The 16,008-nt window shown below is 45.5% G+C and overlaps 1 protein-coding gene across 2 annotated transcripts in view; it reads right to left on the reverse strand.

Annotated features, from left to right (window-relative positions):
- DPP6 (dipeptidyl peptidase like 6) overlaps positions 1-16,008 on the reverse strand; it is an 865,367-nt gene that overhangs the window by 754,176 nt on the left and 95,183 nt on the right. Inside the window, exon 1 of one of the 2 annotated variants that reach the window (XM_006129324.3) lies at positions 6,237-6,849. The exons of the other annotated variant lie outside the window; for it this stretch is intronic. Within the exon in view, the coding sequence (XP_006129386.1) occupies positions 6,237-6,287 (51 nt within the window). The 5' untranslated portion in view covers positions 6,288-6,849. Of the gene's footprint in view, positions 1-6,236; positions 6,850-16,008 lie in introns of those variants that run through there. 2 annotated transcript variants of the gene reach the window in all.

The raw sequence follows: 16,008 nt of genomic DNA on the forward strand, positions 1-16,008 counted from the left end.
TAGCCAGCAGCTGGTTCCCAGCCAATGGGAATGCTGACCTACTGCACAGGGCAGGGGCAGTTCGTAGAGCCCTGTATACTTCCCCCTCCACACACTTAGGAGCCAGACCTATTCCAGCCACCTCTGGGGTATGGGGTACAGCGCAGTCTGTGATGCCAGCACCCCCCACTGCTCACCTGATCACCCTGCAGACCCAGAGTACATCTAGACTACATCTGTTTGTCGGAAGAAAAAAAAAAGCATTTTGCATAGCTTTTTCCTATACTTTTGTCAGAAGAGGCTTTTCTGACATTTTGGTCCATGTAGACTGGGCCAAATGTCAGAAAAAAAACCTCTTTTGAAAGCCCCCTTCTTCCTCGCAGAATGAGGAATACAGAAGCTTCCGAAAGAGCGCGTTTGCTCTTCTGCAAAAATAGCAGAAGAGCAAATGCGTTCCCTGGACGTAGCAGACTTTTTTCGGGATACTTCTGGTGTCCCAAAGCCCTCACGCAGTCTAGCTGTACCCCAAGGCTATGTCTACACTGCAGGCTTCTTGCACAAGAAGCCTTTTGCGCAAGAATTTTTGTGCAAAAACTTCTTGCACAAGAGCACGTCCACACTTCAAAGTGCATCACAAAAGTGATGTGCTTTTGCACGAAAGAGCATCCATGCTGCATGGACGCTCTTGCGCAAGATGGCCATCAGAATACTTGTGCTTTTTCCCTCTGGAGCGTCCACACTTGCCTATTTGCACAATAGCTGTAGTGCAAAAGGGAGTTACGCCTCATAGAAGGAGGTTTACCTACACTGGCAAAAGCCCTTTGTTCTGCCATTTTACTGCTGATTTACTTGTGCAAAAGCGCATTTGAGATGTGGACAATCCACAAGTGTTGAGACTCGTACTTTGAAAACCACTGTTTTAGAAAAAAATCCAATCGTATCTTAAGGATTTCACGTGAAACTCTACCACGTTCTTAGGTAAGATGTTCCAATGGCTAACTACCCTCACTGGTAAAGCTGTGCCTTATTTCTAGTTTGAGTTTGCCTCATTTGGGCCTCCAGCCATTGGATCTTGCTATACTTTTCTCTGCTAGATTAAGGGGCCAGATTGGGGTTGAGAGAGAAAAGTTTGATAACAGAGAAGGAATTCAGGCTGGGGAGGGAATTGGGGGGGAGGGACAAATTAGGGAATCGGGAAAAGAGTCCTTAAATTATTATTGCACCAGGGGCTGCCTTATTACACTAATGGCTCACTCTTCCTAGTTGGTACTTATGTGCTGGGCTGCTCACCACAGAGTTATCCCTACAATCTGCGTACACAACATCACAGTGTGATCCATATGGGAGGTGAGTGTGTTACAGCTCCTAGACACAGAGCCTGCCTCTTTCACTCAAGTTGTAAAGGCTATCCTTTCAGCTCTGGAGATCGCAGCTTCAATCAGCCAAGATAGTGGTCATCCCAATAGCACACAAATTATGACCTGGATGTGTGATAAAAGTATTGCATGTTCTAAAGAAAGGGGACATGTGGGACTCAGAGGAGAGGAAGCCAGGGTGCAAGGAGAGTCAAAAGTGGAAGATTTCATAATGTACTTCAAAATGTGGATTTCCCAACAGCACACAAATTATGTGCTATAATATAAGAACTAGCGGCCACCAAGTGAAATTAATGGGCTGCAGGTTTAAAACAAATAAAGAGAAGTTCTTCTTCACACAGAACACAGTCAACCTGTGGAACTCCCTGCCTGAGAAGGTTGTGAAGGCTTGGACTATAACAGGGTTTAAAAGAGAACTAGATAAATTCATTAATGGTTATTAGCCAGGATGGGTAAGGAATGGTGTCCCTAGCCTCTGTTTGTCAGAGGGTGGAGCCACGTAGGCTGACTACACCAAATCAGTGCAAAGACAACTGTAATCTGGCTGAGAACAATTATGGCAAATTCGAGTCTGATGTGATTTATATCGCAAGCAATAAACCTATGAATGAAATATGGTGAATAAAGGAAATTACAACAAACCACTGTTGTCTTTTGTTTAATTTTAATAGGAATGTACTGCTCATGACAGGCACCAGAGTGACAAGACCAGAGACTGTATAGCAGAACGGGCAGTGGCATACCAAACTTCTCAATTTTGTTGCACCCACATGTTTCCAATCTGGCACGGATGGTCCTGTGGTAATGATGAGAGAATAGCTCAACCTCTATATCCATACAATCCGTAAGCTCTCTGATGCATCAGACAAGGATGCCAACTGATTTCTTTTGCTGTGAACACTTGCGACTAATCTTATTTGACAGTCACTTGCAAATGGCAACAATTTTTGGTGACAGCTAATGTGGCCTGGATTTTAATTCAGCCTAGATGTGAAAGGCTCCATGTGTTCCCCTCCTAATCACTTAGCATAGAGTACATACACAAGGCTCTATACATGCGCACACACACACACACACACACTTGTACACACACTGTTTTCATCATCATAAAATGTAAAAGGGAGTCTAAAATATGTCTAGATACTTTCCAAAAACAGAAAATATTGTACCCAGAGGCTGAAATTCTGAACAAGAACTGGACATCACCACTCTTGCTAATAGACCATTAGTTCTAGTGCTGTGAATGTTCCTCTCACTGCTCCTTTGAATAATAAATTGTATAGACAATACAGTCATAAAATTGTCCAGTACATACAATTCTGCCCTCCATTATTCATGCACAACTTCACTGAAACCATTCTCTCACTGAACTCTTAAGTGTCAAGTTCACAGCTGGCAAATGTGGGTGCAACTTCACTGACGTCAGTACAACTGTGCCTGACATTATTTGGCCCACTGGGTTTTCACAGGTGTTAATGGAGGCAGATTTTGACCCAGAAGATCTCCCTGCCTTAGAGGTTATTTTCTAAAATAAGGTTGAGCTATTCTCTAATCATTACCAGAGGACCATCCATGCCAGATTGAAAACATGTATTGTTTTGTTATGTATTGTTTTTGTTGCAAATGTATAAGAAAACTGGAATGTGTTAGGTGACAGTTTCTGCAAAGCCATGGAGCCATAGATTTATATAACACGCACATACTTAAGAGAATTATTCATCTTCTAAACTTGTCTCAGACTGAAAGGGAACCAAAAGAAATAAAGTTCTAATAAAAAAATTAATTAATATGTAATAATTGTATGTAAGGTAAAGACAGAGCAAAGAGTTGCTGAATATGTAACATCCAAGTCCTACTACCACACAATCATTTGAAAAACATCCTGACAAGCTCATGAAATATGACCTAGTTATGAAAGGAAACAACTGACCACTTTCCAAAGCATTCCCATGAAAAGGAGAGAGGCTCCATTATAAATGCTGTGAACTGTGTTTCCATATAGGACAGTCTCTCCACTCAAATGATAAATAGGAATGAGTTTAGTAAAGTAAAAATAGACATTTTCCCAGGTAATTTTTTAAGATAAAGTGAAAGACTACCATAGGCATACAAAAATTTATCTTATTCTTACAAGTGTGACTTCTCTTTTGGCGTGTCTAATTAAAGTAAAAAAGACATCCCCATGTGCTATCTCTACACTTCTAGGGCACATTGTGAGGTAAGGGGTCACTGGGCTGAGATTCTCATACACTGTCACAACATTTTAAGAAGAAAATGTCTCATTTTGAGAGAGATTTTTAAAGAGAGGAAGAAAATCAATATCTACTTAGTTGCATGTCAAGTTCATAATCTACAGTGAAACTGTCAAAAAAATGCAAACCACAGTGAGCTTTGAATTTTCAGTGACCTTTCTAATTCTGCCAGGTAATTAAGATAATACATACTGTAATACAAAAAGAGTCATTTCAGACAACACACAGGATTTTGAAAAGTATATTGCCATATGCATTATCTAACAAGGGCACTTAAAATATTAGGCTTGGAATAACCCAAGACTACATTTTCCTAGTATTAAAAATGATAAACGGGTAAAATGAAAAAAATACTGAAATAGCACTTTTTAAAAAGTGTATCAGAATAAGAAGTGCACCAGTTTAAGTTGCTAGAACTCCCATTAAAGTCAATGGTAATTTTGCCCTAGAGTCATTGGGATCAGATCTCATAATTGTTACGCTGAGGAAAGGTAAGAGCTGTTCAGTATTTTCTGGCTAAAATATCCTGAGCATCCATCAAATTTAAATATTAGCTGCATCCTCAGTTGCCATATACCAAATTATAGCTTCCTGTGGCCAAATTATCACAGAAGCAACTAAAATAAACCCCCAAAGTTAAGGAGCATGGATCTAAGTCACCCATGCCAGTTTAACAGTTACACTCTCCTAAAATCTCAAAATATGTATCAAAATCCAGTTGAAAATGTTATTTTTCAAAACCAAGATAAAACCTGACAGTTGAGCTGGGGTACAGACTACTGGGTGGCCGATAAGGTGTTATGCCTGCTACTTAGCAAGATCCTGCCAACCCCTCAGTCAGTGGCCAAGCCTCCACTGACTCCTCTAGCATCACACTCTGACTGAGTGGACAGCTCCTACCGTACTGTTTTGGTTTTCAAAGCAGGCACTCCAGCTCTCGCATGTCTAGCACAGAAGTGCTTAGATGGATCCATTTTGTCACAGATAGAAACACCAGTAGATACAACAGTTTGAATAAGTAACAGAGATGCGATCCCTTCCGTCCAATTATTTCCTGACTGTAGAGACCATCAAAGGATAATGTGTTCTAGGTGTTTATTAATTCTGTGACACTGTGTATGTAAATTACGTATTGCCATCCTTTAATAGACAGCATCATCTCAGGTGGTTAATTATTCTTTTATCACTCTAATCAAGAACTATTATGATCCTTACAACAGTAGTTAAAAATCAGATTCCAACCACATTCTTGAGAACCCCAGAACTACGTATTTTTACAGGCATAACAATAAAAAATAAGCTGCAATCACATGTAACGTTCCAATGGGAAAATATTTGCAGAAGTTCCTGTTCAGTTCTCTTAGTTGAATTTACAGGTCACATCGCACTGCACCGTTCTTTTACAACTAATACTGGAAAAAGTAACACGATTGTCCTAACAGTATAGAAAATGAGTTATTTTACCACATGATTTAGAACACTCGGGCGCTTCTTAAACATTTCGGGTTGGGAAACACGAGTGCCGTCTTTGTGACATTAAATGTGAACATTTCCCTAAGAGGGGGACACAAGGAATATAAATCTCACATACTCTCTCTCATTCTTCTAAAAAAAGCCAACAGGTGTCTTTAAGAGGCTTCAGGGTCATTTACACGAAGTTGGGGGGGAGGGGGTTAAGCCAAAGCCTCTATGAAGACATCACGTTTCACAGCATCCCTTGCTCAGCACAAAGACTGCCACCACGCAGCTGCAATCCACTTTCACTACCTATGGCATCCCTGCAGTTTGGCAAGTGTCAGCTCATGCAAGCCAAAAGAAGGGAGTGGGGGAGGGAAATACTCCAGCCAAGCAAAAAAACCCAAACACCTAAAGCGGCTCAAGACAGCAGACCAAACAGACAAACATCTCTCCAGCAGCACAAGATGGCAACCGGCACTTCCTCCGGGAGATCATCAGCCTTTGGTAGGGGGTTCCCCCATCCCCTTCTGGCTGCCGAAGTTCTAGGGACGGATGTGCGGAGACACAAACGTGCATGGAGACAACCGCTGCCGAGAGTCACGCCGGAGGTAGACTAGGAAGGGGGGAAAACCCCCACTACGGCCCTCAAGTTATCAAAGTTGTCTGGGCAGCGATGCGCTTCTGCTCGCCAGCTCCCCCAGAACAACCGCATCTCCGCACCACCCCCACCGTCCCCCGGGCATTTTGTAATCCTGGGGCGCTGCTAGGGTCCTCAACCTGCCCGTCGGTGCCTGCTTCTCGCCACAAGAGTCCGGGCAAACAGCTGCAGCTCCCAGCAAAGTGCAAAGCAGCCGGGGGGAGTGGAAAAGCGGGGGGGTGCGGGAGGGCTCCCTCCAGCCCCACAGGGGCGAGTCAATTCCCCGCTCCCTGCGTAAAGAGGACATGACAAAAGGCCCCTGGCCAAACCTGCTAGGAATGGGGTACTCCACCGCCACGATCGAGCCCCGAGAAGAGGCATCTCTGAGCACAGCGAAGGGATGGAGGGAGGGGGAGAACCGGCCGGGGGCACTCAGCATGCTTCCCTTAAAAGGGGATGGGGGTGAGCCTAGCAAACCCGAGGAACCAGCCCCACAGTTACTTACAGTCGCTGGAGGCGGCGGCAGCCACTTACCATCATGTTCCCTTGCATTTTAGCGGTTTTTATCATTGCCTTTTCCTTCATGCTGGCGCTGGGTGTGAGCGCGAGTGAGGGCGGCTCTCCAGGAGTTACTTAATCCAGCGGCTCCAGCACTTTAGCGAAGAGCTCGCCTGCCCTTGCGGACGTGGTTTGGGGACGGTGAGGGGTGGGGGGGCTGGTGTCTTCCCACCTCGGTGTCAGAGTATTGGCAATTGTTCCCCCTTGTGCAAGAGGAAAACAAGAAACGTTTTGCAAGTGGGGGCGGAGGGGAGGGTGCCCTCAGTCAACACCCGGCTTCAGCTCCTGTCCTGCCAGCGCTCCCGGGTAAACAGAGACACGCACCAGCCCCATCCCCGCACACTCGCTGCTCACACGCTATGGGGAGTAGCCGGAGGAGGGGGGGTTCGCCTGGGGGGCGGGGGTCGCGGGACGGCTGCTCACACTGGACAAGGCAGAAATCGCCAGCGGGAGGAAGGTCCGGCCCATTCAGACCCTGCCGGGGTGGGAGGGGGCGGAGCATCCTCCCGCCCCTCTCCCGGGGGGCTGGCACAGGCTTCAGCACAAACAGGAACCGCGCGCCGTCTGGCCCGGGAGCCGGACCCGCCCCTCCCCGGCGTTAACTCTTCCCCGCCCGGCGACCGCCCGCAGGGTGGGGCTACCAAGCCCGGCCTTGCAGGGGGTCGGGGAGGGGGGGGGAAGCACGGGGCGTTGCCATGGTTACGCTCCTGGAGCCTCGCCGCTGCCTCCCCCCCCCCCCCCCCCCGTGACTCCGCTCAGCCGCGGCGAGGCCACCCCGTCCCTTCTCCCGGGCTCGCTGCTCCTCCCGCCCTCTCCCTCCTGCAGGGGCGGCTCCCCCCCGGCGCGGCATCCCCGGCTCAGCCCCTTCCCCCTGCGCGGAGCCAGCGGCCCTGGGGCTGGTGAGAGGCATGCACACACCCAGCCGCCCCCTAGGGTCAGCCTGTGGCCTCGTCAGCCACCCCCTGCCCGGCAGTCACACCCTGGTGCTGCCGCTGTGCAGCGCACCCTCTCCCCGCTCGGGCCCTTCCTCCTCGGCCACGCAACACCCCGCTTCCTTGCGGGTCTGACTCCCGGAGAGAGGCAGGCTAGGCAGCAGGGTTCATTTACAGTCCAGTCACACTAACGCTATAGCCAGACCCTCCTGCTGCGGCTTCCTTCCACAGGTGCGTGCGGCAGGGCAAAGGAATCGCTTGTAGGGAGGGGCGATTCCTAAAGGTGTGTTGGGGGGTGGGGGTGATATGGTTTATACCCCCTTTATTAATAAAATACAACAAACCCCATCATGTCGCTCCTGCAAGCTACTGAAAACGGGCAATTTGCATGCTGTACGGCAGCAGAAAATACAAGACAATCCTATTAGCGTAAAACCCGAGGCTGCTTAACGCCGCATCAGAGAAAGATCGCGAGGGTCATCTAAAGGGGGTTACAAAAATGGGCAAGAGCCCGGAGCAATTTACTGTGTGAGGTGTAGCCCTTATGCAGGCAGCACGAGCAGCACTGCGCGAGAGAGGCGCTGCCATCTGGGAGATGCAAGGAGAGGGTGACCGTCTATATTTCCTAAGGCCAAACATCTGTCATTCTCTTGCTCTCACTCCTTGGACCAGTCTCTCCTCCCTTTTTCATAGATCTCCCCTTCTGCGTTCCCATTCTCCTTTAATGTGGCAGGGGGCCTCATGCTATCACTACTTTCCCCAGTGGAGGAAAGCTGGAGGTGGGAACTGCAGCACCTAGCAATCACTGCTCCTCACTAGACCAGAGGAGGTCGCTAGAATTAAGCTTGGTGCTCACTGGGTGACCTGCTCACATGTGACCGACAGTCATTCCCTAATAGTAACATTGTTAAAGGTACAGTGTCATGCTTAAGAAACATGTACCAGGTCTCCTTTTTATCAAGTACCACCAGTGAACCATAGGGTTGCACTTGAATCAAGATGTGCACATTCCTGAGCTAACATTTTAAAAATTCCCTGTGAAAAACAGTTCCTGCTCTCTCCCTCCTTCTATCTGAGTGTGATTTGTTCCCTGGTACTGTCAGGAATAGCAGCAAAATGAAACTGATACAACCTACTTGGGCAGTAGTCTGCCTGGGAGGAGTAAAATGGAACTAAGATCCCATCCATTTCACTTTTCAGTGTTTTTCTGCTCTTTCAGGTGCCCACAGATAAATATTGGCTGCAGCCAGGAATAACGGAATGCATGGAATCCACAGGAAAGGAAAAATCCTGGAAAAAAGGAGAATTGTAACCAGTGGTTACAAATAGCTTGAATATGGAAGGGGGAAATACAAGGAGAAGGGGGGAGCATTGTTAGTCAAGCTACGCCTGGGAGGCAAAACTTCTCCTTTTAACAGAGGAAGAGGAGCTGCATATCTGTATAATTCCCCCTTGCTTTAACCTCTGTCTCTAACTCATTTTCAAAAGGGGTTTATACTCTGGATCTTTATGGTTCAAAGCCCAAGCTTGAGCTCATGAACTTAGGCCATTAACTGGCAGCTGTAGCAAACTCATTAACCTCTTATATGGACCAACCAGCAGAAGGAAAAACAGACTCACAATCTCCTAGTGAGGGTTACAAATTACAGTTTCCTTCAGCTACCAAGTTAACAATCCACCCAAATGGACAGTAAGTTGAAAGACGCTCAGAGATTTAGGATTCACACATTTCAGAGTGTGTACAGAAACAGATACATGCAAAAATCAAATTTTCTATAATAGATGCCTACCCACTGTAGAAGATAATCTTCCAAAAAGAAGGAGGGGATGGCACCAGTGTCAGCTTCTTATGGTTGGGAATGGCACATGGTGCTTGAACTAACCCTGCTGGTCTGCTCTGCTCAGATAGGAAGATTTACAGATATCTCACCCCGGATTCATTGTCTGTTCAGTTGCCTTTAGGTGGTAGGTGCTTACAGCTTATGTATGCTGTTCACTCTGACTTGAAGTTCTTCACTGTGCTCCACAAAATTTTGACTCCTACTTTTTTACTTTCTCTATTGCATCTGAGTGCTTTACCCTCAGATGTTTTTAATTATGTATGAAGACAGAGTATTTGTTACGTGCTTCACAGTAGGTAGTTCCCATTTGCCTCCTGAATGATATTATACACCAACAGAACCACTTACTGTGCATTTAACTCTGGCAGCACTCTTCCTCCCGCCCCCAATCTCTCATAATGCAGCTTATTGGTTTTGTCTGCCTTCTCTTATTTAATGTCTAATTTATGTGTCTTTGGAATTGCTGTAGCAATTGCTTTGATTAAAAGAGTTTAGTTTGAAGTTGAGATTGCTGGCAAAATGCTTGGTTTCACTTCTGATACCATTCAGGTTTCTCCCCCATGGCTTTCAGCACAGACACTCCCAGTCCTTTTGGCTAGCATTATTGCACTGTTGCTTTTCCACTTTGGCCATGGATCCTACTCTCGTCACAGTTATTGACTCCAAGTGATATAGCAACAGACCTTCCACGTGCACCAATATTATTACAGTAAACATGGTTTTCCAATACAGTACAGAAAGTGGGAGTGGGAAAAATGGGACAAGAAAAATTCCTTTACAAAACTGAAATTCCTATTTTTGTGGCATGTTTTGCTCCATGACTTTGTCCCCACACTTCTCCCTAATTAGGCAGGCACTAGAAAGGTTTCAGAAATGAGTCAACAGCCTGGCACCAAAGGTTTAAGACCCACAGGCTGCAAAACACGATCTGTTTTCCCTAAAAAAAGGCATGAGCAATTTTTTAAAATTGGCCATCATAGTGCTTAACATAGAGCCAAGATGCTACTTAGTGAATTTGAAGGGATAGGTAAAACTCTTGACGTGAGAGATTGTCACCTATATCATCTTCCAAGACAATTTGAAATATTCTTTACTGATGAACACTTTCTGATGCCTTCACTTGTGTTCATCATGTTCCAAGATGTGGCCAAGATTCCGGTTACTGCCTTTCTTGACACTGGCTGAAGATATCTGTCATGGATGGATCTATCCAAATGTCACTGTAAGGCAAATTGTATATCACTTCAAGTGATACTTAGCTCTGTTGGAGCAGGAATTGACTTTCATGACAGGCATGACAAGGTACACTAGGAGCTATATGAAAATGGCCTGCTATTTTTCATTTCTTCTTATTTTGTTATTATATAACATAGGCTTGTCTAACAAATCTTTTGATTTATAAATCTGGAACATTGGCTACAGTGGCCATTGGCAACAGAAGCTGTTTTGGGTTTAGGACCAAAAGGTGGAAGCCCAGAGGATTTCCACAAGGAAAGTTAAAATGTGTGCGCAAAAAATGCCTTTGACATAACTGCTTTTGGCATTTCCCAGCTATACAGTTATTTCCAATCCTATATAAGCCATTAGATATGATCAAAGGTAGGCTTTCAGAACACATATGACTCTTATGATTCCTTGTGTAGGAGCCCATTGAAATTTCACTTTCACTGGTGTTAACTATATATTTCATTTGGTGTTACTCCTTCTTTACATACATGAAAATGTTATCAGACTCAGGCTTCACTGGCCAGATTTCAGAGGGAGCCACTGGCTTCTGAGCACTTTGGAAGATCTACCCATTAGAAGAGAAGACACTTTTCAATGGGAGTTCCCTAAGTTCAGAAGAATATATCTATAAATTTGAACAAGACTGTGTCTCCAAATTTCAGGTACTATGATGGTAACAAATATAGCACCCTACATGTCAGGGACAGACAAAATATGGACGGGCTGGATCCAGCCTGACAAGCTGTCAGATCCAGCTGCAGCTCCCTATTTTCCAGACATGCATGCCACTCAAAGCGGCCAGCTGTGGGGGCCATGTGTTCTCTGCAAGTGCCAGAGGTGTGTGCGTGGGAAGATGTAGCTCCCTGTGTTGCTCCCGCCCCCAGCATAATCTCACAGCTCCCATTGGCTGGAAGGCAGCCAATGGGAACTGCCTGGGCCATACTTGAGGTGCAGGTAGCAAGTGAAGAACCCCCTCTCCAGGGGCTCACTGAATGCAAAGAGCACATGGCCCCTGCAGTTGGCTGCTCTGAGCAGTGTACAGAAGCATGGAAGGCAAGGAGCCTGTTTGAGATTCTCGCTGATGCTGGCTGGGAGCCACTTTGGTAAAACCTTCTGGCCAGAGCTAGCACCTGGAACCCCAGCTACTTCCTCCCCCAACCCTCTACTCCACCTCCTACACCAGCTCACAACCCAACCCACTCCTAGACCCTGCACCCCCTCCTCTAACCCTCCTCCAGGTCAGAATCCTATCCTGCATCCATATCCACACCCCCTACCAAACCCTGCACTCTCTCCCGCACCTCAGTCTCCTACCCCAAGCTGCCTTCTGCACCCAACCTCCATCATAGGCCCACCACCTCTTCCATTAATATTATGGAAGAGTGCAGCCCTTGATCGTTTTCCAAATTCTTGGAGTGGCCCACCCCTGCTATGTGTCATTGTTTTTATCAGTCAGCCTGGGCTCATCAGTTAACCTTCATTATTACAAGCAGCCCTTCCCACCACCCCGTGCTGCTAGTGGTGGCCCGTGACTACAGGCTGATTCAGCCATCACCTAGAGCACCGCCTTCTATGGGGCACCTGATGATGACGTCACGGGGTGCCCAGGGTGCCCGATGATGACGTCACTCATTGACGGCCATGCAGGCGGGGGGCCGATTGCACGTTCTCCCTGGGGCGCCACCTGCCGCAGCCAGCGTTGGGTTGCCCCTGCATGCTCCTGCCTCTTTATCAGAGGCAGCAGTGCGGGCAGGGGGCAGGCGGAAGCTGGTGCTCATGGGGAGCTGGTTTTAAAGTTCCCAGGAAACCAACCACCTGTCCACCCACCCCTCTCACTCCCCCGTGTTGCGGCCTCAGGGGGTGGAGAGGCAGCTTTGTAGGAGCCAGTATGTGCGGGGAGCCACCTCCCAGAGAGCTGCTGCCCCCTACATTTAAACATGTATCCCTTATAGTATAAAAAATACTGTGTTAATCCAGATATCACTATGTCAAAAGTTTTGACTTTGTAATAGCAGTCATCATCTTTTAAAAAGACTGATCTTCTAAATGTTGATTATTTGATCTTATTGTATCCTATCACACCAAGTGGTAGGCATATGAACTGTAATACTGTTAGTATTCTATGACTCCTTTGTCTTTCTCCATCTATTTTCTTTTTAAGTCTCTCCCTTCATTTCTCATAATTCTAGCTTTATTAAAATGTGCTTCACATTAAATATAGGAGCTATATCATTGAATGAAAGGCATTATTTAGATACCTAAAATGCTAGATTTTACTGCATTAGAAAAGGGTGTTAACACTGTTAGTCTGTTTGAGGAAGTATTTCCTTAAGGGAGTAACTGGACAACGCATTTCTCATTCTTCAAAGTTCTGCTTGAAAATCTCTGGGGACTGGGAAAGCCTTTTCATTTCACTTATCAACTCTATTCAACCACTTAGTGTACAGACGTGTGCTTTGATGTCTGGCTTTTAGACAACAGAGGAATTGCTAGATGTGATCTGATATTGAAAAACTTCACCCACACCCTTTACTTAGCACCTGTTAGAAATATAAACCTTTACTCTCACATCAGTTTTGGTTTGCAGGAAAGGGTACAAGAAAAGTTGAAAAGGCATTTTGTGCACAGCTTCTGAGGTGATTACAAGGGTGACTGCAGTTCAGATCTAAGTTAGTAAATAACAGCTCCCACAAAAACAGGTTAGGACAGAGGTTCTTACACTGTGGCCTGCGGGTTGCTGATGTCACATTATGTACAATTCTAACATACTACATTTTGAAATAACTGTGCTGTGTCAACACACCCATTGTTGCTGTTACATTGGCGCTCCCTGTCCTTGCTCCAATCTTCTTACAAAGATAACTTCTCAGTCTCTGCTGTGTGGAATCAAAAGTGCAGTGTGTGTGCGTGTGTGTGTGTATTACCTGGATTCTTCAGAGCCGGAGAAGAATGGTAGCCCAAAAGTTCCCCTTCAGACTCCTCAATCTCCTCAGCAAAAGCAGCATAGCTAGCAGCAAATCAACAATCGGTATCTCCTCAGCTCCAGTAAGACAATCTGGATCCAAAATGGAACCGGATCGGGGATGCTCATTTCACAACAAACACATCTTGATCCTACGTTGGTCAAATGAGTCCAAAGGGCTGTCTCTAACTGCGCCAGCTGGGGCTATCACCCCATCTGCAGTATTATCTGTCAGGCTGTGTCTGCACTATGACTTTTGCCACAAGAGGCAATTCAAATGAAGCACAGATTAGCATTTTCTCACACTTCATTTGCATATTCTCTTTCGTTCCGTTTTTGCGCAGAAACAGGCAGTGTGGCTGTTGCCATTTTGCGCAAAGACCCCTTTTTCTGCAAGATCCTAATCTGCACTTCATTTGCATTGCCTCTTGCCACAGAAGTCATAGTGTAGACATAGCCCCAGAGCACAGCCCCGGCTCTATAATTGGCCTCTTAAGGGCATCATCGTCTTCTCCACCTCCAGAGACATGACTGGATTGTCTGTGAGGGTGAAATTCATATGAATCTTGTGTAATATGTTGAGGGGGGATGAATTGCAGAGTCTAGGACTGACCTCCAGGGGGAACAGCATGCCACTCAGATGCGTGGGGCAGGAGATGTTAGAGCTCCCTGTAGTTGGATTTTTATTCTCAATAAAATAAACAAAATGCACAAAAATCCCTTCCCTTATTTATACTCCTTCCCTCACTGAGTGTCATTTGAACCAGCTGTGTCATGGTAGATGTGAGGAACCTGCTAGACTCCTTGCCCTTAATGCACAGTTTCTCTCTGCACAGTTTCAGAGAGATACTGAGCATGACCAACAACTACCATTCACCCCCCATCTCCTCTAAAAGCTCCTAGACCCTTCTTATTCACTGCCTGTTCTCTCCAAGTGCAGAAACAAAGAGCATTAGACAAAAATGTGTTTCCTCCCACGGCTTTTCCATCCTCATAGACTCAAGCAAAACAATATCAAGTGTTATAGTACAAACATCTGGCTTATGCACATATAGTGCTGGGTTCTCCTCCATGTTTTCAGATGCTAAACTCCATGAAAAGCTTAGGAAAAAGGAATATTTGCCAAATGTTACTCTTCCAGGAATGACCTTGCTGAAGCAGCCACAGATGCATGATGTGATGGTGAATGGGAGGTGTCTATGAAATCATTTCTGTATGAAAATATGATCTGCCTCATGTAAAAATTTGAGAACCCTAGGTTAGAACGGTTCTAGGGCTTTTGCAAATCAGGTTCCATTGCAGGGTGCAGAGAATGTGGGGGGAGAGGGTGTCAGAAGAGATACGGGAAATCTAACACTAAACTAACAATAATCACCTTTGAGTGGCCTCCTGTTGAAAACACTTGATCTTTGGACTTGCCTACATTTGAAATGCTACAATGGCACAGCTGCATTACTGGAGCTGTGCCACTGTAGTACTTCAGTCTAGAAACTTCCTAGATATTTCCTACTCTTACAGGAAGGGCTCTCCCATCAGTGTAAGTAGTCCATCTACCCAAGAGGCAGTAGCTGGGTCAAGAAAAGAATTCTTCCATTGGCCTAGTGGTGTCTACACTTGGAATTAGGTTGTCTTAACTACGCCAGTAGCGGATGTGGATTTTTCATATCCCCAAGCAACATAGTTACAGTAACTTAATTCTAATATACACAAGTCCTTAGTTAACATTGTCATCTGGCTCTGCTGTGGAAGCCAGTTCACTGAGTTTCCATGACATATGGAAACTCATTTACAATTTTTGCTGATGGATTAATAGATTTTAAATGATGAAGGGGCCATTATGATAATCTAGTGTTACCTCCTGCATAACAAAGACCATAACATTTCACCCAGTGATTCCTGCACCCAGTCCAACAATCTGATTGAGCTATGGGTATGTCTACATTGCAGAATTTTTCCAGAAAAACGAATGTTTTTCCCGGAAAAACTACACTTACGTCCACTCTGCAATTGCGTTCTTTTGACAGAAAGTCAAAAGAACGCAGGCATTTTTCTGATAGCAGTAAACCTCTTTATACAAGGAAGAAGCATTTTTCCGAAAGAGCTCTTTCGGAAAAAGGCACGTGTGGATGGGGAAGAGGAGGTTTTTTTGGAAAAAAAGAGGCCTCCAGGAAAAAGCACGGGTGCTCTGGTGGCTACTTGGTCATAGTAATCACAACTGAAATGTGAGATAGCGTCCACACTGAATAGATGCTATCTTTTGAAAAAGCAGATCACTTTTTTGATGTGCTTTTGCTGTGTGTGGATGCTTTCTTTCAAAATAAGTTTTTCCAGAAGATCTCTTCTGGAAAAGCTTCTTCCGAAAAAACCTGTAGTCTGGACATAGCCTATGTATTCTTTAAAAAGACATCCAGTCTTTACTCAGAAGACCCCCAAATAATGGTAATTAGCCATCTCCTTTGGTAATCTGTTCCAATAGTTTAGTGGTATTACTTTTTAAAATGTGCATTTTATTTCCAGTTTTAACTGTGATAATTTTAACTGCCGGCCAATGGATCCTGTTATGCCTTTGTCTGCTAAATTAAAGAACCCTGTGTTATCAGATGTCTTCTCCTAGCGTTCGTCTAGACTACATGCCTCTGCCAGCAGAAGCATGTAAATTAGACTACCTGACATAGTCAATGAAGCGGGGATATAAATATCCCCCGCTTCATTAAAATAAAAATGGCCGCCACGCTGTGCCGGCTCAGCTGATCATTGGCACAACGCGGAAGTCAAGATGCGGATCA

Source organism: Pelodiscus sinensis, chromosome 2, assembly GCF_049634645.1.
Source record: "Pelodiscus sinensis isolate JC-2024 chromosome 2, ASM4963464v1, whole genome shotgun sequence".
Classification (NCBI taxonomy): Eukaryota; Metazoa; Chordata; order Testudines; family Trionychidae; genus Pelodiscus; species Pelodiscus sinensis.